This window comes from Chiloscyllium plagiosum, unplaced genomic scaffold (assembly GCF_037043375.1).
Source record: "Chiloscyllium plagiosum isolate Xiang-an unplaced genomic scaffold, Cpla_swu_hap1 HiC_scaffold_4, whole genome shotgun sequence".
Classification (NCBI taxonomy): domain Eukaryota; kingdom Metazoa; phylum Chordata; class Chondrichthyes; order Orectolobiformes; family Hemiscylliidae; genus Chiloscyllium; species Chiloscyllium plagiosum.
In genome coordinates, this window is record NW_028270142.1 from 55,304,128 (window position 1) to 55,328,046 (window position 23,919).

At 42.2% G+C, this 23,919-nt stretch overlaps 1 protein-coding gene and 1 non-coding gene across 2 annotated transcripts; one reads left to right on the forward strand and one right to left on the reverse strand.

Annotated features, from left to right (window-relative positions):
• The first annotated feature begins 1,803 nt into the window (after positions 1–1,803).
• On the forward strand, positions 1,804–1,968 carry LOC122549618 (U1 spliceosomal RNA). The gene has a single exon (XR_006311615.2). It is a non-coding gene; the product is annotated as a U1 spliceosomal RNA (small nuclear RNA).
• A 13,457-nt stretch (positions 1,969–15,425) lies between these two features.
• Positions 15,426–19,617, reverse strand: LOC122549178 (protein LRATD2-like). The gene has a single exon (XM_043688544.2). The coding sequence runs from the start codon at positions 18,328–18,330 to the stop codon at positions 17,404–17,406; it is 927 nt and encodes a 308-aa protein (XP_043544479.2). The 5' UTR covers positions 18,331–19,617; the 3' UTR covers positions 15,426–17,403.
• Positions 19,618–23,919: the final 4,302 nt, after the last annotated feature.

Consider the following 23,919-nt stretch of genomic DNA (forward strand, 5'->3'; position numbering starts at 1 on the left):
TTTGGTGTCATCTGCAAACTTACCAATCGGAAAACCTACATTTTCCTCCAAATCGTTTATATGTACTACAAACAATAAAAGTCCCAGCACTGATCCCTGCGGAACATTACTAGTTACTGTTCTCCATTCTGAAAAACAGCCTTTCACTGTTACACCGTGTCTTCTATGACCAAGCGAAAGTGAGGACTGCAGATGATGGAAATCAGAGTCAAAAGTGTGGTGGGCCAGCTCACAGTGGATCTTGTGAGACTATCCTTTCCGTATCAGCTGGCCATGAGGCACCTTATGTGAAGGTTGGTAGGGTGGAAAGTGAGGGACCAGAGGGGTTCTATCCTTGTTACGGTTGGAGGGGTGGAAGTGTGGGATATGGATGAGATACATTGGAGGGTACCTTGAACCATGTAGGAAGGGAAATTGTGGTCTTTAAAGAAGGAGGCCATCTGGTGTGTTCTGTGGTGGAACTGGTCCTCCTGGGAGCAGATGAAGCAGAGGCGGAGGAATTGGGAATACAGGATAGCATTTTTGCTGGAGGTAGGGTGGGAAGAGGTGAAGTCCAGGTAGCTGTGGGAGTCGGTGTGTTTGTAAAAACTGTCAGTGTCAATTCGGTCATCATTGATTGAGATGGAGAGGTCCTGGAAGGGGAGGGAGGTGTCAGAGATGGTCCAGGTGAATTTGCGGTCGGGGTGAAATGTGTTGGTGAAGTTGATGAACTGTTCAACCTCCTCGCGGGAGCACGAGGTGGCGCCAATGCAGTCATCAATGTAGCGGAGGAAGTGGTGGGAGTGGTGCCGGTGTAACTACCGAAGATATGTAGCCAACAAAGATGCAGGCATAGCTGGAGTCCATACGGGTGCCCATGGCTACCCCTTTCATCTGGAGAAGTGAGAGGATTCGAAGGAGAAATTGTTGAGGGTGAGGACCAGTTCAGCCAAATGAATGAGAGTGTTGGTGGAAGGGTACTGTTGGGGACGTTGGGAGAGGAAGAAATGGAGGGCTTGGAGGCCCTGGTCATGGCAGATGGAGGTGTAGAGGGATTGGATGTCCATGGTGAAGATGAGGCATTGGGCGCGGGGAAACAAGTCTTGGAGGAGATGGAAGGCATGTCTCGAACGTATGTGGGGAGTTCCTGGACTAGGGGGGATAGGACAGTGTCAAGGTAGGTGGACATGAGTTCAGTGGGGCAGGAGCATGCTGAGACAATGGGTTGGCCGGGGTGGTCAGGCTTGTGGATCTTGGGAGGGAGGTAGAATCGGGCCGGGACAGGTTCCCGGACCACGAAGTTGGAAGCTGTGGGTGGGAGATCTCCTGAGGTGATGAGGTTGTGTATGATCTGTTAGATGATGATTTGGTGATGGGGGGGGTGAGGTCATGGTCAAGGGGCCGGTAGGAGGAAGTGTCTTCGAGTTTGTGTCTGGCTTCAGCGGTGTAGAGGTCAGTGTGCCAAACTACCACTGCACCCCTTTATCTGCTGGTTTGATGGTGAGGTTGGGATTGGAGCAGAGGGAGTGGACGGCTGCACGTTGTGAGGGTGAGAGGTTGGAGTGGGGGAGGGGAGTAGACAGGTTGAGGTAGTTAATGTCTCGATGGCAGTTGGTATCCATCTAGCCAGTTCACAGTAGATCCCGTGAGACTGTCCCTTCTGTACCAACCGGCCATGAGGCACCTTATCAAATGCCTTAATAAAATACATGTAGACAAAATCAGCTGCCCTTCCCACATCATTCTTCTTGCCACCTCCTCAAAAAGCTCAATCAAGTTAGTGAGACATGACCTTCCCCACACAAATCTATGCTGCATATCACTATATTTACCTGGCAGGGGAGATATTATGATCAATGAGGTGGTTCTTCCCCGGACGAGGCTGTCCCATTGCACTTTGGGTGTGCTGATGCCAGCGATGTCCCCAAATGCGGAATCCTCCACTGCAAAATTTGTGGTCGTGATGGAATGCTTTCGTGCTCTCTCCCATTGGGTGGCACGGTGGCTCAGTGGTTAGCACTGCTGCTTCACAGCGCCAGGGACCCGGGTTCATTTCCCGCCTCGGGCAACTGTCTGTGTGGAGTTTGCACACTCTCCCCGTGTCTGCATGGGTTTCCTCCGTGTGCTCCAGTTTCCTCCCACAGTCCAAAGATGTGCAGCTTAGGTGAATTGGCCATGCTAAATTGCCCGTAGTGTTAGATGCATTAGTCAGGGGTAAATGAAGGGGAATGGGTCTGCGTAGGTTGCTCTTCGGAGGGTCGGTGTGGACTTGTTGGGCCAAAGAGATTGTTTCCACACTGTAGAGAATCTGAAAAAAAAAAGGCCACACACCAGGATTGTTTTCATTAGAAAAAAAGAGATTGGGAGGGGAGGTTACCTGACTGAGGTCTACAAAATTATGAAGGGTATAGACAGGGTAGATAGAGATAAGCATTTTCCCAGGGTGAGGGATTCAATAAAGAGAGGTCATGTGTTCAAGGTGAGATGTGCAAAGTTTAAGGGGGATACACATGTCAGGTACTTTACACAGAGGGTGGTAGGTGCCTGGAACGCTTTGCCAGCTGAAGTAGTGGAGGCAGGCACAGTACATTCATTTAAGGTGCATCTGGACAGATGCATGAGTAGATGGGGAGCAGAGGGATACAGATGCTTAGGAATTGGGTGATAAATTTAGATAGTAGATTTGGATTGGCTTAGGCTTGGAGGGTTGAAGAGCATTTTCCTGGACTGTTAATTTTCTTTGTTCTTTTCTTTGTTCTTGAACAAAGTCATAACATTGGCCATTCTCCACTCCTCTGGAACCTCACCTGAGGCCAAAGAGGATGCAAAAATATCTGTTAAGGCCCCAGCTATTTCTTCTCCTGCCACCCACAATATCCTGGGATTGATTCCATCTGGCCCTTAGGACTTGTCTACCTTAATGTATTTCAAGACACTCAACATTTCCTTCTGTCACATGAAGTTAAAGAAAAAGTGCTTGCAATTTCAGAGGAGGTTGTTGACATGAACCTAAGGATTGTGAAGGTTTGTAGCTCAGGTAGAGGTTTAAGGTGTAGTTTTGCTCGCTGAGTTATAGATTTGATATCCAGACGTTTCATTAGCTGGCTAGGTAACATCATCAGTGGCGACCTCCAAGTGAAGCGAAGCTGTTGTCTCCTGCTTTCTATTTATATCTTTCTCCTGGATGGGGTTCCTGGGGTTTGTGGTGATGTCATTTCCTATTCGTTTTCTGAGGGGTTGATAGATGGCATCTAGATCTATGCGTTTGTTTATGGCATTGTAGTTGAAGTGCCAGGCCTCTAGGAATTCTCTGGCATGTCTTTGCTTAGCCTGTCCCAGGATAGATGTATTGTCCCAGTCGAAATGATACTCCAACCATTGGAGGTGGGGAGGTGGTGTTAAATTCTTTTCACACAATGAATAGGACCCATAGACAGTAGGGAAATGGAAATAACCAGCAAATGAGAGGAGGAATGGAATGATTAATCTAAAAGACTCAGATCATTGGGGCTACTTTCCAAATACCTAGATATCTAGATTCAGCTGATTCACATAGGTCTCTATTGCAACCCCTTTGTTTTGATTTTTGACAGCAGCAAACTGCTTATTACATATTAACATTCTGTAGTCAAGAAGAGACATGTGCTCCTGAGATGTTTTCCTAATTATTGTCTGCACAATAGTCACAGGTGCCTTTTCACCTGCATGTTATCTTCCAGTCCATTTTGGGCTGACAGAAGCAATGATTTTGTTGAGGGTTGTGAGACAAATCTTTCCTTCTTATGTATTTGCCAAACATTACATTTCAACAGCATTTTTCATGCCCAAACACATAATTATGTCACTTGGGCCTAATGACACTCAAGTGGAAATGTCGCACAAACATTTTGGTTATTGTTCATGCAGGCAATTAAGACAGCAACGTATGTCTTCCGCAGACCATGCAATGTATTTGAAATCTCAATCAGACCTCTTTCACATTATAAATACTATTCAATGCATAATAGGAACTATCAACATATGAAGTATAATTTATATCAGCTCACAGCTGTGAAATTAGTTCGGCATGTTTCCAGCTGTAAATAGAAATATTACTGCCTTTTAAAAATATTTTGGCATTAAACCATGGTTAAAGCAAATTTTGAGCATGGAAACAGAAAGATTTGTGCACTGTCAGTGGAAGGATGCTGCTGATAAATCTGTACACAGGCAATGAAACGTATGTTTTTTGACTCATTCTACAGAAATAAGATGTTAACCTGAGTCTCTACCCTCAACGGAAGCACTGTCTCAAATCACAGGATTGTAATTCAAACCTCAATTCAGAATTTGATCACACCATCTAGACTGACACTCTTAAGGCTACACTGCTACACATTATCTGAGGCACTAAATGGTGTTCTCTGTCTAAACAAACAGATGTGGTTATAAAAATTCCATTTAATCTTTTCAAAAAATAGGGAGTTCTGCTGGCATCTGGGCCAGTAGTGATCCTTGACCACCTATACTGATTAAATGGGCATTTAGCCTTTGTGTTGTTAGTGTTGAAGTTTGGTGTGTGCAAACAACAATTACACTTCAAATCTGAGCGAGTGACTATGAATGGGCCTGTGAACCTTAGGGCCTAGGAGACATTGCAATTAAGTATGTAACTCTCCAATCACCACCAACGTCGTGGTCCAATAGTTATAGTAATGGTGATGCATACCATGCAGTGATTGGAATTTGAACACTGTGGGAAGAGACTTGACTGATGCAATTCTGGAAATCACTTTCAAAGTCTTTGCAGCTTCTCACAAGGTGAAGGTTTACCCTCAGGCATTTTGTTCTTTATGTATGGTGGGGTGTGCCTTGGAAGTATCAAGCTGACAAGATATGAGGGAAGAAAAGGGTGCAACTTGGCTTATAAATGGAGGAATTTTGTCAGGATTTAAGTCCATGATAATTCATCAGTTCTGGCTGAGTTCCTGATGATCTTGAAACCATCATGCAAGTATAAGTTCTTTATTGACCCACTGCAGCTGAATATTTTTAAAAATCTTTCTGTAAACAATAATTGTTCTTTCGATTAGAGATAAAATGAAGCATGGCTCCATTAATCATCTGTCTGTGAACTCGAGCCTGTCTTTCTCTGAAGTAAACCTCTGATGTAAAATTAACTTCAGTATGGGGAGTTTTTGTGCAAACCTTTACTTCAAAGTTTAAAAATTACACACCACCTTGTTTTAAAAACATTGCTAAATCATGACTAAACATTGTTAACACCTGAGAGTCATTTCACCTGCTCCTGAATGTTAAGAGATTGACTGACTGCATGGCACATGCTCAGAATGCTGCTACCTGGGATTTGCCAGCAGAGCCAACGCAACGTCTGCTCCCGGAAGAATGTGAACTTTAACCCCAATCATTTACAAAAAACACATTGAGGCCTTTCAGAAGAATTGCAAACGTAGACACTTGCCAACACAAATGAGTACACAATGAGTAGTACCAATTATTATTGTTGGAATACTTAATTTGATCCCTCGGTATTTGAGTTTGTGAAAGAGAAGTAAAGCATCCCTATTCCAATTATATACTGTGTAGTAACTGGGCAGAAGAACAGGCTTCACAGAAAATTATTACAATATATAATGAAAAATAATATTCTATTTTCATTGATCTCATTACAAAGTTCCACTGTAGGAATTCTAATACCTTACATTGATATATCAGTGCTGTAATTGGTTTATGTTAGCTTACTGAGAGAATTTAAAATAAAAACACACAAGTATTTTTATTTAATCATGGAATGTAGACATTGCTCGAGAGGACAGTATTTATTATTCATTCCTGATTACTTTTGAGCGCATATTGGGGAGCAGCATTAAATTCAGCTAAAAAGCCTTTCTGTGCTGTTTCAGAGAGATATTGAGTCAACTGTATTGATGTGGGCCTGGATTAATTACTCACGTCCAGCTAAAGGAGGCAGATTCTCTTCCCTAAAGGAAATTTGTGAATCGAATCTGTTTTTGACAATCCAGTAGACTCATGGCAAGCATTTTTTTTTTTATTCCAGAGTATGATTACTTAACAGACTATAATTTCGTGAGCAGTCACGGCAGGATTGGAAATGACATTTCAAAATTGTTACTCTGGATTACTGGACCAACAGCGTAATGATTGTTATATTAAAATGGTCATGGTGAATTTAATATACACAAATATAACATAACTTTTTAAATCAAAATTTAAAATATCCTTCAGTAAACATTGCAAGATAGTCTGCTTGAATTGATATTTGAGTTTGGCATTCAAATGTTAATGCAGATGTGGTTACAGCATGTGTTAATATTATTACAAGGCTTGAGTAATTATTTTACATATATTTTCTCAAATCTCTACCCTCTACTGATTAATCTTGTTGCTGTGTGTGAAATGAATATTTGCATCCGTATGTTGCAACATCATCAAAATGTCGTCTATTCTCAGCATAATTTACAAAATTAAAAATCACACAACACCAGGTTATAGTCCAACAGGTTTATTTGAAAGTATGTACTAGCTTTCAGAACACTGCTTCTTTGTCAGGTAATTAGTCGAGCAGGATCATTGGACACAGAATTTATAGCAAAAGATCATAGTGCCATACAATGAGGCAATATATTGAACAAACTTAAGATTGCTGTTAAGTCTTTCATCTTTTGGAATGGGTTGCAGGTTTTGATTTATTAATATGTAAATCCCAGAACTTCTTTCAAGTCACATTCCTGAGATAACTTATGGTTTTATCGGAAAAGGTGACGTCTCAATTCAGACAATGCATTAAAGGTGTGAGATTAGAGTTTGCCTATTCCTATCTTGAGTCAGACTGGTTCTATTTCCAAAGTAGGAATTTATAACATGTCACATCAATTATAAAAAAAATTGACTGCCTACAGACTGGTGTGCTTTTTGAACAAAATAAATGTATCTGCAAATACAATTCTGCAAATGAAAATTCACCTGATAGACTTATATGTGTGTGTGCATGTGAGGGTGAGAGAGGAAGAGAAAGAGAGGGAGAGAGTGAAAGAGACAGAGAGTATGTGTGTGTGTGAGAGAGAAAGGGACAGAATGTGTGCGCATGTTATGGGAGAGAGTGTGAGTGTCTGTGTGTGCATGTGCATGCTTGATAGAGTGTCTGTGTGAGTGTGATAGAGCATATGCTTGTGAGATGGTGTGTGTGCGCGTGCATGCCTGAGAGACCGTGTATGAGAAAGGGTCTGCGTGAGTTGTGAGTATGTAAGAGTGTGTGTTTGTGTGTGAGTGCATAGTGTAGTGGGGTCACCTGTAGTGTGACATGAACCCAAGATCCTGGTTGAGGCCATCCTCATGGGAACTAAACTTGGCTGTCAGCCTCTGTTTGACCACTCTGCATTACTGCGTATCGTGAAGTCTGCCTTGGAGGATGGTCACCTGAAGATCCGAGGCTGAATGTCCCTGACTGCTGAAGTGTTTTTTGACTAGTAGGGCGCATCCCTGTCCGGCTATTGTTGCATGGTGTCTATTCATCCATTGTCGTAGTGGCTGCTTGGTCTCGCCAATGTACCATGCCTCGGGGCAACCTTGCCTGCAGTGGATTAAATAGACAACATACCCACTACACTCTACACTCTCTCACACACACTCATATACTCACACAGACCCTCTCTCAAACACACGCTCTGTCAGGCAAACACACCCCCCCCCCGCCCACACTCACACCAATATGCACCCATATAATGGCATATATTCCATCATACTCACCCACCTGCTCTATCAAGCACACGCACATACACACACTCTCCCTCTTTCCCACATAGACATACACACTCTCTTTCATTCACATATACGCACATACTCATATTAACCTATGAGGTGAATTTTCATTTGCAGAATTGTATTTCCAGATATATTTTATCTTGTTCAAAAAGTACACCATCTGTAGGCAGTCAATATATTTTATAATCCACATGGCATGTTACAAATCCCTATTTTGAAAAGAGAGCCAGTCTGGCTCAAGATTGGAATACATACAGACTCTAACCTCACACCTTTAATACATTGGCTGAACTGAGATGTTTTTTTTCATAAAATCTTAAGTTATCTCAGGAATGTGACTTGAAAGAAGTTCTGTGATTTAAATATTAATGAATCGAAACCTGCAACCCATTCTAAAAGATGACAGACTTAACATCAATATAGGTTTGTTCAATATATCGCATCAGTTTTTAGATTAGATTCCTTACAGTGTGGAAACAGGCCCTTCAGCCCAACAAGTCCACACCGATCCTCCAAAGAGTAACCCACCCAGACCCATTTCCCTCTGACTAATGCACCCAACACCAAATTGCCACCATATGGCAATTTACCATGGCCAAGACACCTGACCTGCACATCTTTGGATTGTGGAAGGAAACCGAAGCACCTGGGCGAAATCCACGCAGACACGGGGACAATGTGCAAACTCCACACAGACAGTCACCTGAGGCTGGAATTGAACCTGGGACCCTGGTGCTGTGAGGCAGCAGTGCTAACCACTGAACCACCGTGCGGCCCCAAATTGTATGTGATTATGACATTTTACTATGAATTCTGCGTTCTATGATCCTGCTGCACTAACTACCTGACGAAGGAGCAATGCTCTGAAAGCTAGTACTTCCAAATAAACCTGTTGGACTATAACCTGGTATTGTGTTTTTTTTAAAAACTTTGTCCACCCCAGTCTAACACCAACACCTCCAAATCATAATTTACAAAGCTTTTTTTTTAAAGAAACAAAATTAATCTATTAAATGATCTGTTTTAAAAATAATCACTCCTGGCAAAGCTGAAAAAATGTTGCAGGCCTAAATATAACTCTTACATATCTTGTTATACTTCATATGGACTTGCATACTTTTGCATTGGTTTATGCTTGATACATTATATGACTTAGGTGCAAATAATTTTGTGAGATCTTATGTATTATGGTCAAGAAAGTAAGCAGACTGGTAAGCATCAAACACTTCGCAAGGCTAGTTATAAATGCACTATTTGGGAATAGAAAAGAATGACTTGAAAATATGAAAGTATTGATTTGCTATCTAATTTTCCCTATTTCATCATGATTCTGTGGACTCTCCCAATAGGGCACTGTTTTAATGGGAAATTTGCTGCTTGGAGACTTGAGAGTGGAAAACTGTATCTTTGTCACAGAAAATTGACACAAAAGAATGTTGCATTGCTGCTCAACCCTCTAATTGCATTTTCCTCACTCATAATTTGTGGTCTCTTTAATGTGCACTTGTGTGTGTTTCCTACACAATGCTGCTGAAACAGCAAAATTTCAAGGTAAATTTGCATTCATTCAAATATATCGCATGGAGACAAAAAATAATCACCTTTAGGACCAAGTTCTGACAAGATAGCAAAGGATGTTATTATCTAAGTGAGAGCAGCTGAAGTGAAACAGAATACAGAGGGTTAGAAATTCATCTTGTGCTATAATGTAAAATGGGTTATATCACAACAGATGGTCATTATACGCCCTTCCTGATATTCCGTTCCATTGAAATGAACAGAGTTGTGTATTTGGTGATGCATATAGCAAGTGACTAAAGTGAAAGGAACCATTATTTTGATACTGCCCAAAATGGGTTTGTGAGAGGAAAGGCAAAGGGTTATAGGCAGATAGACATAAAGAACCATTTCATAATCACCAGATGTCCCAAAACACTTTATAGCCAATGAAACACTTTTTGTAGCCATTGTTGTAATAGAGGGAACATAGTTGCTGATTTGTGCACAGTAAACTCTCACAAACATGTGATAAAGATTCGATCATCCACTTCTCTAAGGTTGAGACGTAAATATTGGCCATGATAACTGGGATAACTTCCCTGCGCTTTTTCAAAATAATACCGCAAGGTGTTATATGTGTACGTGCTGGAAAATATGTTCTTGGTTTAATGTCACATCTGAAAGATGACAGTCTGACAGTGCAGTACTCAGTGCAGCGCTGGAATGTCAGCCTTGATTTTTATACTCAAGCCCTTAATTGGGACTTGAACTCAGAACCTATGATTGACTTCCTGATGAAGGGCTTTTGCCCGAAACGTTGATTTTCCTGCTCCTCGGGTGCTGCCTGACCTGCTGTGCTTTTCCAGCACCACTCTGATCTAAACCCTATGATAAAGAGGCAAGTGCAACACCTACTAGACAGTAGCTGATGCACTTATTCGCATTCCAATGATCAAACATAACTTTCCAAACTTGTGAATCTGATCCATAAAAGAATCCAAGGCAACATTTCACATTGATGACCATTTCAACAACTAGTAGACTTAATTTTAAAGGCAGTAAACAGCAACAAGAATTTTCCACCAGAACTTTATCACACATCATATAATGGCACGAAATATCTAACCAGGAAGGTAACGAGAGAGATATTAATGGGTTCAAGCTTGCTTTGAAGGAGGGGATATGTAGGTGTTGTGAAAAGGTGGAGTTAAGATTATACAAAAAAAGTATTCTTATTCACCTATAGAATATTTTCTCTCCCTTATGGTTGAACATATTAATGCATTGGAAAATGTTGAATCTACTTGATTGTAGAACTGAATGGAAATGCAAAATCATCATGAAAATATATTTATCGCGTTTATCAAGAACAAATATAGGAGCAATTAATGTAATAACAGAAATTACTGCTTATACAATTGAGGCAAATGCACTATATTATTAGGCATGATAGCTTTTTATGCCAATTCTGCACCCATTCTCCATACTTTTTACTTACTATTTAAGTGTCCATCTCCTTTCCAACCATCTCAGTTCATTCTTCAAACGTATGCCCTTTCAGGGTAGAAGATAGCACACTCTCACAAGTCATTGCATGAAAACCTTTTCTTTTCCTGTTGTTAATTCAAATTCTGAATTTAGATTGTCTCCTTCTGGATTTCCTCTATAATAGCAAAATGAACAATGCCCTTTATTGTCCTGAATGCTCAACTATTTTTGATTCTTTCATGGGATATGGATGTTGCTGACAGGTCCCTCATTTTGTTGCCCATTCTTAATTGCCATTGAATCAGTATCTTGCTGGGACATTCAGAAAAGCATTAAGCATCAATCACTTTGCAGCAAATCTGAAGTAACAGGTAGGTCCGTTGCCATTCCCAAAAGAACATTAGTGAACTGAATGGGTTTTTACCACAATTAATAATAGTTTCATGGTCACCATAACTGAGATTTTCAATTCGAGGATTATGAATTGAATTTTAATTTCACCAACTGCTGTGGTGGAATTTGACTAATGTCCCCAAGGGATTGACCTGGACTTCTGAATTATAATCCAGTGCCATAAACACTATGCCACCTACATTTAATTTATCTATATTTTAGGAAATAGCTAAGTTTACCAGTCAGTTGAATCTCATTAAATGAAATAGCTTTAGCTTGGATCAAGACACTGTTCTAAAGTTGCATAGAACTATTTTAACAATGTTTATTAAAGTGTTAATGCTTGTTAATTAGAAAATAATCTTAAGAAACACACGATTGCTGATTTAATAAATGGCCCTTGTTTGCTGAATACTTAAATCCTGTGGTCCTGCCATTTACTTAGTACCTGCTCAAGACATCTTTGGATGAACTTGCATTGTACACCATGATGTGAAAGCATTCTTTTCAACAGAGAAACAGACACATGCTCTGACCACTTCTGTTCTGTTTCCCAACATATTGCACCAGAGTTAACATTATTTATTTTGGAAGCTAAGAACTTACTCCAGGTTTACAAAACAAGCATCAACCATTTGTGTGTGTTTGATTGACTATTCATTCACTCACTGTGGATAATTTGCTCTCTGTAACCACACTGGACACTCCCTGTGCTAATTTGAGTCTGTCACTGTTGTTCCTGCCTCCGTGGTGCTCACTTTGATGTGTGAGAGAGTGGTTTGCAGAATTCTTTATCACACTGAGTGGCTTTATGAATCACAAAGTTAGTCCAGACAGAATAAGTAGTATCCATTGGTACTTTGAGATGCAGGTCTTAAATCATTGTTGATCATGTCCAACTTTGACTCCACAACAAAGGAAAACTGCAGCTGAGAGAGTTCCCTGTGGCATGAAAACCCATTTATATTTGCAATTTGCATCTGACAATATCTGAAAAGTTAGTGGTCGACTGTGAATATAAACAAACTGGTTCTTATGGTGCCAGAGGCAGTGAAGGACATCAAAGTAGATGGTTTTGATCTGTTCATTCAATTACAGCCCCAGCTCTATAACAGTGTAAATACAAAGCAGTTTGCATGAAGCAGGTAAAAAGGATAGTTACTGCTGGGTTGAGAAGCCACTGCCTCTGTATAGTTCAATATATTTGGTTTCACATCGCTAATTCGTTCAGAAAAAAAAAACATACACTGTAGGTTGGAATCAGCCACAGTTCAGTTAGTAGTACCCTCACTACAGCTCAAAAAATTGTAGAATGAAGTCCTACCCCAGAGTCTTAAGAATACAATGCATAACACCAGGTTTGTTTGATGAATCGCATCAGTTGTATGATACTTTGATCTTTTACTATAAATTCTGTCCTATGATCCTGCCCCACTAGCTACCTGATGAAGGAACAGCACTCCAAATAAACCTGTTGGACTATAACCTGTTGTGTGATTTTTCACTTTTGTCCACCCCAGTCCAACACCAGCAGCTCCTCATCATGAATACAATAGAGATGGAGAAATCAGTGGAAGATTGAGGGACTGCTGTGCTGCCTGAGGTGCTGTTTTTTGAATGAGGTGTGAAATCAAGGTCCTCTCAGGTGGATTCAAAAGATCTTGTGGTACTACATAAAGAACAGGGCAGTTCTCCAAGGAATCCTGGTCAATTCTTATCACCAGTAGACATTCCCAAAAACAGATTAGCTAGTCATTATCACATTACTTGTACTAGCTGTGGAAGCATGCTGGGTGCCACCTGGATGCCACGTTTCCTACATGACAATGGCATTCAAGTTTACTACACTGTCTCCTCAGATTGTGAACATATGCTGAGTAAGTCTTCCTTTTGTTTAAAATGTTCTGAACATACACTATTGTTTTGAGTGTAATCAAGTGGCTGCAGAATAAATACTTTTTAAGACAAACAGGGCTGATTCTCCAGGAATAGATTGGAGTTATACGTAAAAAATGACTATTATCTAACTGAACATCTATGTAGAGACAATCACTCAACTCCCTCACACCTGTCAAAAGGTGCCTTCCTCTTTATGGCTCGTGATGGAAATCCACAACTGCACTTCAATCATTAATATATCCATCAAGAACGAAATGAAAAAAAAATTCAACACGTTTGGCTGTATTATTTAAAATAAAGAAATTAAAATGTTTCTTTCTATCTCTCTTCTGAACTTATTTTCTCCTTGATACAGTCTCAACTTAATAATTCAGTGATTTTTCATACATTATCCAAATGGTTGTATTGCCTCAAAAGATGTTGAAGAGAGATTTTATAGGGGTTCTACAATTTATGATAGGTTTCAATAAAATAGGCAATGTAATCCATTAGCTGATGGTACAGGGAGTAAGGTTCACAAATTTAAGGTTTGATGAGTGATACAGGAAGGGAATTTGAGGACTTTGTTTCAAGCGGTGATGAGCCTTTGAGAGCAGTAGGGGTGGGGTCGATTAGCAATGTCAAATGGAAATCAGTTGGGAGAAATAAACCTGCAAAACTAGTGAGATTGAATTGGAAAATGGAACCAGCTGGATTGCTAGACGCGTTGGGATAGGTGGCCTTGTCCAATGCTGACTCTATACACAAGACCAAACAAAAAAGACCAACAAGTTACTAAGCCATAGGTATATTTACTCACTTGCTAAACCAGTATTTCATTTACATAATGTTCTTCTTAAAGAAAACATCCAGAGATTTGATAGAGGTGATTAAAATCATGAGAAACTTACATGGTAGACAGACAATGTCCCCCATTGTGGAAAGGTCAAGAAAAAGAGGATATTGATCTAATGTGATCAGCAAAAGAACCAATAACCAATTAGGGAAATGGGGTTTTACGCAGTGAGGATCTGGAATGCATTGGTTGTGAGACTGATAGAGACATATTCAAAAGTGCTTTCAAAAGTCAGTTCTACCAGCCCATAATGAGTGGTATTTGTGGGGCCGGAGGAAAGATTGCGGAGTGAGTCTTGTTATATGGCATTTGCAAAGAGCCATCATGGAGACAATAGGTCAATGGGTTTCTCTCTGCTATAGCCATTTAATTCTGCTAAGAATAGCAGGATGAATTCAGGAAAGTTTATTCAAAGGCAATTCCCTGATAGCGATCTGCTAACTCACCATAGACTGCAGCGTAGACTCGGGATCTTCCAGATCTATGTGGATTGGCTAATTATTTGGTAAATTCACCTGATCTGCTATAGCAATGCATATGTTCTTCTGATTGTTTACTAACCCGAACAAGGGATGTTTTGCTTTTTGATCATGGAAGAGAAAATTCACTTGGTTTTTAATCTAAAGGTTGGGGGTACAATGGGCATCAATAGAGTGAATAGGAAGGGCCAACCTACATTGGCAGAAGGGTCAGTGACTAGGAGGCATAGATTTAAAGTAGAAAGATTAGTGAGGAGATGAAGAAAGGTTTATTCACCACAAGGGTGGCAGTCGTTTGGAATACTGCTGAGAGGGCAATAGAGGCAGATATGCTCAATTCAATTATAGGGTGTCTGGACATGCAGCTCAAGTGCAATAAACTGCAGGGCTACTTACCAAATGCAGGAATGTGGAAAGCTCATTTTTCAGCAGGCGCAGACATAATGTGCCAAAAGGCCTCTTTTTAGGCTGTAAACCTACTATGACTCAAGTCCAAGTGCAGGACTCAAACACAAAATAAATCATAGCGATTCCAGAGCAGTAACTAGGCGGTGCTGCCCCCTTGGAGGCTTTGTCTTTCAAATGAAATGTTTAAACAAGGCCCCATCTGCCTTCTCAAGTAAATGCAAAACAATTCTGTGGCACTACTTCAAAGAAGAACAGGAGTTTTCTCCCTGGTGAGCTGGACAATATTTATTCCTCAATCAATATCACAAAAAAGAAAACAGTCTTTCGAATTATAACTTTGCTGTCTGAGAGAGCTTGCTGTTCACAAGCTGACTGCCAAGTGTTCTACATTATAAAAGTAACTGCAATTATTTTATATGTAAGTATACATAAGTACTTATAAGTATTTAAGTCAGCTGTGAAAATATTTGGAATGTCCAGATGTGAAAAGAGTGAGATAAATATAGGGACTTATTGCTACAGCAAAATTAAATGCACTGTAGAACTTTCTAGGGGGAAGGGGGGAAATGGATGAGGGAAGGGAGTGGAAGAGGGACAAGAGTTGTGAGGAAAATTTCCTTGTGTTTGCATGAATACTGCATATTGCTTCTCACATGGAAAAATCATGTAATCCAACATTTTATTACATGGTTTTGCAATTAACACAAGTGCTTAGACACTATCAATACATAATCTGTGCATTCTGTTGATCTTTAGAACCTTTCAAAACTTTGATATGTTATACACATCAACATTAAGGCAGGCAAAAAGAATCAACTGTAGTGCATAACCTAATGCACAATAAATTCAAAAATATCATTATAAAAATATTCAATTCAATCTCAGTAAAGATGTGCAAGAAATATGAATACCTTCAAACTCTGTTCAATGTATCATGGGAACATGTATCATCAACACTGGAAACCAACCAAAACCAATACCAACTTCAAGCTGAACTTAAAACTAAAATCAGCAGGTGCTATTTTCTCCAGTTAACTATATAAAGTACTTGTACGTTTTAATTAAACGTGAGTGGAGAGTAATTGGTAAATGATGCACTTCAGAATGCTCCTGACTGAATCACTCTAAACCAGTGTGCATTGCCCATTGCTGCAACAGTCTTTAACCTGGCTTCTTGCTTTCTTCAGATCAACTTAATGAACCCCTTCCATTAGTAAACTTTGCCCTTCATTTTGAAGGAACTGTTACAACCGAGAAATCTTCCCCTTTTGAAGAGAAGTTGTTGGATTCCCAGTTAAAGCGAGGGTTTGATGTACCCAGGCACTATAAAAGGAGGGAGGATGTGGGGTAGAGGTTGTGGATTAGGGGAGGTGACAAGTCACAGATGATCACGAGAGTACAAAACAACCCCAACACCATAAACAGTGGGTACGTTAACTCAGGGATGTTGCTCGTAAGTTAACACGGTGTGGCCAATGCATAAGATGATTACATTTTGACTTCTGTGTAATCCACCCACTTGATAATGCTTCCTTTCAGTTTGTCTGAATCAGAAGAAATAGGAAAGAAACTCATGGTGAAACTCTTCATTTCCAACACAGAAAATCAACGAATGTCCCAGTTTTTGGTTGGTTGGTTGGTTGGTGGTGGTGGTGGGGGGAGGCGGGGGGGGGGGGGGGGGGGGGGGGTGGTAGGCAAGAGATGGTTAACCTGTTCAGTCAATCCCAGTCTATAGGGGTTTTAATGTGTGTTATGTTGTTTTAATCTGCTCAGTGGGTGTTACAGATAGTCCCAGATTTAAACAGTTCACTGTGTGTTGTGGTCATTCCCAGTTTTTAATCCACTCTACGGCTATTGTGTAGTCATATTTAGATTGTGCTTGGGGAGGGGGTAGTTGAACCCACTCAGTGGATATAATACGGTCAATACCAGGGTATAACCAGGTCCGAGGGAGGTGGTGACAGGGGATGGGAGCAGTTCGTAGGCTGAGTTTAGCCCACTTAGCAGTGCTTGCATGGTCAGTCCCAGAGTAAGGTTTAACCCTGTGTAAGGTTGGTGTCATCAGACCACGGTTAAACGCTCTGCGTTGGGGACTGGTGGTGGTCAGTTCCATGTTAGAGTTTGGTTTGCTTTCTAAGTGTGGTGTGGTCAGTTCCAGTTTTGAGTCTCTTAGTAGGGGGTGATTCAGTCAGTGCCAGGTTTAACTCTCTCAGTATTGGGATGGTGGGGTCAGTCCCAGGTTTAACCCTCTCAGTATTGGGATGGTGGGGTCAGTCCCTGGTTTAACCCTCTCAGTATTGGGATGGTGGGATCAGTGTAATCCTCTCAGTGTTGGGATGGTGGGGTCAAGTGTAACCCTCTCAGTATTGAGATGGTGGGGTCAGTCCCAGGTTTAACCTTCTCAGTATTGGGATGGTGGGGTCAGTCCCAGGTTTAACCCTCTCAGTATTGGTTTGGTGGGGTCAGTCCCAGGCTTAACCCTCTCAGTATTGGGATGGTGGGGTCAGTCCCAGGTTTAACCCTCTCAGTATTGGTTTGGTGGGGTCAGTCCCAGGCTTAACCCTCTCAGTATTGGGATGGTGGGGTCAGTCCCAGGTTTAACCCTCTCAGTATTGGGATGGTGGGGTCAGTGCCAGGCCTTCAGTGGGGGTGTGGGTGGTCAGTCCTCTGCTGCTCGTCGCCGTGTAGGTGAGCGGCGAGCTCGCGGATCAGAGCAACTTTGCCGATTTGGTCGTTGCGGCGTTTCTCCAGGACCAGGTCGTGCAGGCTCTGGAACTCGAGCGTGTGGCTGCTGTGCTCGGACAGGTGAAGCTGCAGGCGGTACGGCTGCTTGCCGATGCGGAGCTCCCCGCCGACCTTGAACTCCCGGCGCCCGCAGCGGCACCACGCCGCGAAGCACTCGGAGCTGCTCCAGCGGAGCTGAGCCCCCCGTACACCGACCTGCTGCAGGGCGGCCCGGACCACCGCGTCCGCCGGCAGCGCCTTGAAGCGGTACCGCTGGCTGACCAGGCGGCCCCTCCGGCCCTGGCTGGCGTCCGTCAGGAAGTCGTTGCGGATCTCCGCCTGGTGCAGGTGAACCACCTGGAAGTCGCCCACGTAGACAACCCAGTGCGGGCACTGACCCGCCGCCACAAACTCCACCAGGTCCCCGGGCTGGCACCTGCCCAGCAGGATCTCGGCCGGCTGAGGGGTCAGCAGCTCCTGGCCGTCTCCCTTGGCCGAGCGGCCTGCCCTCCTTCTCTTCTCGTAGATGCACTGGTCCCGGTAGTAGACGGAGCACTCCACCTCGTTTAGGAGGTCGTACGTGTCCCTATCCCTGTCCCCGCCGCCGCCGCCGCCGCCGCCCTCCTCCTCCTTATCCCGCTCATGCTCCCTGTCCCCTCCGGGGGCTGACCGCCTGTCCGGACCGACCTCTCCGGCCACCGGCTCCTCGCCCAACTCGTCGTCCTCATCCACCGAGAAGATGTACGAGACCCCGATGCGGGGTCCCGGCTCCGTCCCAGCCGGTTCCGCCGTCGGTACCTCGGCGTAACTCAGATGGGTCAGTCTCTCCACCTGGTTCCCCATTCAACTCCGACCTCCACCACCACCACCTCCTCCTTCCCCCTTGTGTGCTCTTTAACAGAGAAAAAAACACAAGTTCGCAGTACTGTAAATAAACCAACCCCGGCAGCCAGTGAAAAGAAAAGGCGGGGTTTGGGGGTGGGGGGGAAGAGGGAGAAAAAAAAACCCAAAATAATCTCCACCTGTAAAAACAGCGCGAACAAACAAACCCAGGCTCAAATCCTGCCGGCTAAAGGATCTTCCACACCGGCCTCCATCGGCTCTCAGGGTCCGGGGGCAGCAGCGATGGCAAAAAAAATCCGAAAGGTAGGGGGTGGGGAGAAGTAAAATAAAAAGTTGGAGTCGATCAATAGTCAGATAGTTTCCTCTCGCCTCTGGAGTGCAGTTGTTTTCTGGGTTTTTTTCAGATTTGAAAAGAGTTTGGGTTTTATAGTATCTCTCCTGCCGAGCTGCCTTCCTTGGCTCAGGTGCTACCGATCACCCAAACTGCAAACAGGTACAAAAAGGAGAAAGAGAGGGAGAAGATAAAGCCCCGCCGCTGTCTCCACAAGTCTCTCTCTCCTGGAGCCCCAGGCTCCGCCGCTACCGCCTGTAGAATTTCCCCTGAACAGTTGAATTGCCCGGCCGCTACCGCTGGCTCGCTTCAGAATGTGACTCATATACCGATCCTCGGTCTCTCTTTCTCTCCCTCGCTCGGGAAACGTCAAGGTAAGTGAGCTGGCGGAAACGCAAAGGATCTGTCAACTCTGGGGAGCAGCCAAAAAGCTTCAGGAGTGCCGCCCCCATCCACTGTCTGGTTGCTTACACACACACACTCTCGCTCTCTCTCTGTCGGCCAGTCTCTCTTGCTCGGCCACTTTGAGAAACTACCTCAAGAATTCCAACAGAGGACGGTGAGGACGCTGCTGCTTTATGTACATGCACAGAGTGAAGGTTTGTAAAGCTGAATTGGGGGAGGTGTTTATAAATCGGCAGCTGCACCCTCGGCACCTGAGAAATGAAACTGGTGGTGTCAGTTTAACTCTGCTCGCAGATAGTGACAGATTTGTTGCGTGTCTGTTCTTTTTCATTTTTTTTGTCCGGTATTATCGCTGACAGGAGGATCCAAGTCATCCTGGAGTTGGAAAGAGACCAGTTTTGCCATGTTCGGGAACTACTCCAGGGCATCGGGCGGGGAGAAATCGCAAACCTCCGACAATAGCCGACGAAATGCCTGTCGAAGCCAATTAAAGACGTTTCCACGTTACGAAAGACCTGGGTGTATTGAATTCACAACCAGGGATGGTTCAAAGGTTATACAGTGAAGTAAGACTGACGTGTGACTGTGGGGCGCTTCTCACCGATCATTCAGGGCAATCTACAAGTCAAATCACCCAAAGACCCACAACAGATTATTTTGAAAGGTTTTGCATTCATGTAGCGCCTACCACAACCCAAAGTGTTTGATATTTTGACCTGCAGTCAGTGTGGTAGGAAATACAGCAGCCACATCAAGCATAGAAACAGGAATGCTGGAGGCTGTCAGATAATCTTTTAGATGTTGGGAAACGAGCAGGTTTTGGCTTGGACACTAGGGAGAAATAGTACGAGGAGTTATTTTATGTCCAATGTAGAATGCAAGAGAAGTATTATTGTAAAACGTGAACAGACAAACAAGGAGCAGCAGTAGGCCATTTGACCCCACTAGCCTGCTAACCATTCGATATGATTAGGCTGATCGGATTGTAACCTCAAATCCACAGTCCTGACTCTGGTTCTTGTTGCTTAACAAAAATCTATCTACCTCTGCCTTAAAATCAACCTTTCTGCTCCTCTTCTTTGGAAGACAATTCCAAAAGGTAACGACTCTGTCCAAAAACAAAATGCACCTCATCTCTGTTTTTAATGGCCAGCTCTTTATGCTTTTTAATTCTTTGTGGAACATGGGCATTACTGGCTGGCCAGTATTTGTCGCCCGTTCCTAGTTGTACTTGAGCAGGTGGTGGTGAACTGCTTTCTTGAACTGCTGCAGTCCATGTGCTGTAGGTTGAGCCACAAAAAACAATGACCCCTATTTCGAGATCTTCCCATAAGAGGAAATATCCTGTCCACATCCAACCCTTCAAGACTCATCAGGATCTTAAATGTTTCAATCAAGTTGCCACTTATTGCTCAAAATTCCAACTGATACAAACCTAGCTTGTCCAATATTTCCTCATGAGACAACTCACTCATTCCAATGTAATGTGGTAAATCTTCTCTAAATGGCTTACATCATTAAGGTGACTAATACTCTTACATCATTAAGGTGACAAATACTGTACACAGAATTCCAGATGAAGCCTCACCAATGTCCTTTATAATGGAAGCATAACCTCCCAATCTAATCCAAAAGATGGCCAATCTGCCTTAATTCTTGCTAGGCAGAAAGTTAAAACAACATTTGTACATATGTAGATCCTCAGATAGCAATGAACAGCTTTGGTGGTTCTGTCTAGATGAGGAATCTTTGAAATAGGATCTTTTTAGCATAATCTGGAAAAACAAAGAGGACGTCTGTCTAGTGTCTTGTCCAAGGGCCAATGCATTCCCCAACACTGCACTCCTGAAGTGACACCCTGCATTGTAAAGTTCAATTAGGTGCTCAGCCACAACTGAACTGAGCTGATTTGAAAGTTTAAAAACAAACAGAATTTCCATTCCGTACCTTCTGTTTGTCAGACAAGTTATTTAAATTGCATTTTATTTAAGAAGCTTCATGTGCCAAAGAGATGCTGTTGAATCCTATTTATTTGGATGTTTTATTCAATTCTCAGCGTCTAACAAAAGTGATATGAACAAAAACAATTCTGGGCAAAGCAGAATCCACAAACAAAAAAACCCACAACTGCTTAATCTTTTATGATAGCATTCAGTAGAATTTTAACAAATTGAGATGGGCAGCATATTTTCAGACGGTTTTATAACAGTCAATGTCTACCAGAAGGCCCAATTGGGACAGTTTGAAGATTTCCAACATAAACTGAGCTCAATTTGTACACTTGACTTTAGATTTTCTTGGCCATTTAAATACAAAAAAGTATTTTGCATTTGTATGATTTTTTTATGTCCTGACCATGGCCCAAGGTGCTGCACTATCACTGAAGTGACTCTGAAATGTAGCCACTGATATAATGTAGAAAAAAACAACTAGGAGATAAATAACCAGGTACTCAGTTTCAATAGGTTTTAGCCTAGGGTTAAATGTTGGACAGGGAGAAACCCCTGTTTACTGCCATCTGAGAGGGTGGGCAGAAGCTCAATTGAAATTTTCATCCAAAGAAACCTTTCATCCGAAAGATTGCACTAATCAGTGGTGCAATACTGAGGGAGTATCTGTTTGGATTATATTCTTGTAACCTTCAGCTCAAGGTAGGAATGTTAGCACTGAGACATGTCAGCCAACCAACTACCTTTCCAGAAACACCTTGCATTTGTTGAAGGAAACAAGTACCAGCATTTTACTATGATCCTTTTTTTTGTGCTGTCATTAATTGTATGGTTGAAACTATTCAGTACTTTTATGCGTTTTAATAAAACTGTTATAATGGTCTTGAAAGGAGGAAGAGGTTTCAATGAAAAACATTTCAAAAGAATCAGTGAGTGTGTATGAATCTTCATAGCATTTTCATTTTAGTTTAACCTTTTTCTGAAGTATCATAGATATCCAAATAATTGTGGCATGAAATGGGAATGTCCAGGTGTGTATCAATAATCACTGATGGCGAACGTATTGGTAGCCAGTCAGTGTAACACAGTAATAGTCGCCATAGTCCCAAACAACAATAGGGCTGGTATCCCATTAGAGAAAGATAACTGATGCCTCAGAGATGGGGTGAGATCATAAAAATGGAACCTTCATGGTGACCTCAGCTAGTGTGGGAATTGTTGGCGTCACTCTGCATTGCAAACCTGCTGTCCAGCCAACTGTGCTAACCATCATGTGTCCCAGAATAGTGATTGGGACCTGGAGTGGTCCACAGCTGAAATTTTGGGGTCATGAGCTCTGAGGGTAGCAATAGCCGTCATGGAGCCCTGCACAAGTTAGAACAGTTTTAACAGAAAAGTCCCCATTCTCACCAGCCCCTCTCACCTCTCAATTTTCACTGAGGGCTTGTGACAATTTTCAAGACTTGCTTTGGGGTCACTAAGTCAAAACATTTGGGAAGCACTGTTTTGGTGAATTCTTCCAAATGAGGGTTTGTGTGTCATCATGCAAAGTGGAGAATAGTGGCTATATTTATGTAGTGCCTTTAACATAGTGAAACATTCCAAAGTACCTCACAAGATCTTTGTAAAATAAAGTGTGACATGAGACCACATGAAATAATTAGGTCAGATAACAAAATAACTTTGTCAAATAGGTAATTTTTAAGCAATATCTTAAAGGAGGAAAGCGAGCTCGAGAGGTTCATGAAGGAATTCCAGAGGTTTAGGCCCAGTGACTGAAGATATAGCCACCAATGGTGGAACAATTATAATTGAGAATGTGCAACAATATTTGATTGAGCAGAGACTTGGAGGTGCCGGTGTTGGACTGGGGTAGACAAAGTTAAAAATCACCCAATACCAGGTTATCGTCCAACAGATTTATTTGAAAGCACTAGCTTTTGGTTTATTTGGAAGCACCAGCTTTTGGAGTGCCGCTCCTCTAGGATTCTGATATCTCAGAACACAGATATTTTAAAGAGTTGTGTTGGTGGAGGAGATCACAGAGATAGGAACACTCTGTTTTAAATAAAATTGCCCTGAAAGAAAATGAGAAGCTGATGTGGCAAGCAGTCATTGTGTTTGTGAATCTGGAAAGTGACACCCAGTTATTGAAAAAGAAATACTGTGGTTAAAATAGGAGTAAAGCTGTAAAATTGGTAGGGTATATTGGCACCATTGCGTTGCCTTATTTTGAGTAGCCTAATGGGGTAAACAACTTCATTCACTATGTGCCAGATTATAAGGTGATGGATGTCTTGTCATCTCACTTCTATCTTGAATGTCAACTCGGGTTCTATTCTGATCCTACCTTCTTTGAAGAACATATACAAAAGAACAATGGACAATTATGGGTTCAAGTCCCATTCCACAGACTTGAGCATATAAAGGCTAAAACCCAACCAGGTGTAACACTCAGGGAGAACTACCTGGTCAAAAGTGTTGTCTTTGTGATGATGATCTGAGGAGGATAGAAAAGATCCTATTCCACAACTGTGAAGAAGAATAGGGCTGACATTCCTAGTGCCCTGTTTATTGTTAGCAACATCGCAGGAAAACAGACTATTTGGTCACTACCTCATTGCTCATTTTGTGATCTTGTGCTTGAAAATTGAATACACATAGCAACGTTGATAACACTACTACAGTATGTGATTACTGCTGCAGAAATTCCGAAAATTTGTAAAGCTCAGTGCAAATACATTGCTTCTCTTTCTCCAGCTGCTAAATCCACCATGACTGATAATTTACCTGCCACCTTTGTGAAGACTGAGACAGTCCCTTAACTGGGCATTTAAAGAACTGACCATCATTTTATTTTCCTCCCTCCCCAAAGACATCAAGGCAACGAATGTTGTGCCTCTC

Excerpts from the sequence above, each read along its gene's own strand:
- LOC122549178 (XM_043688544.2), bottom strand. The coding sequence starts at position 18,330 with ATGGGGAACCAGGTGGAGAGACTGACCCATCTGAGTTACGCCGAGGTA.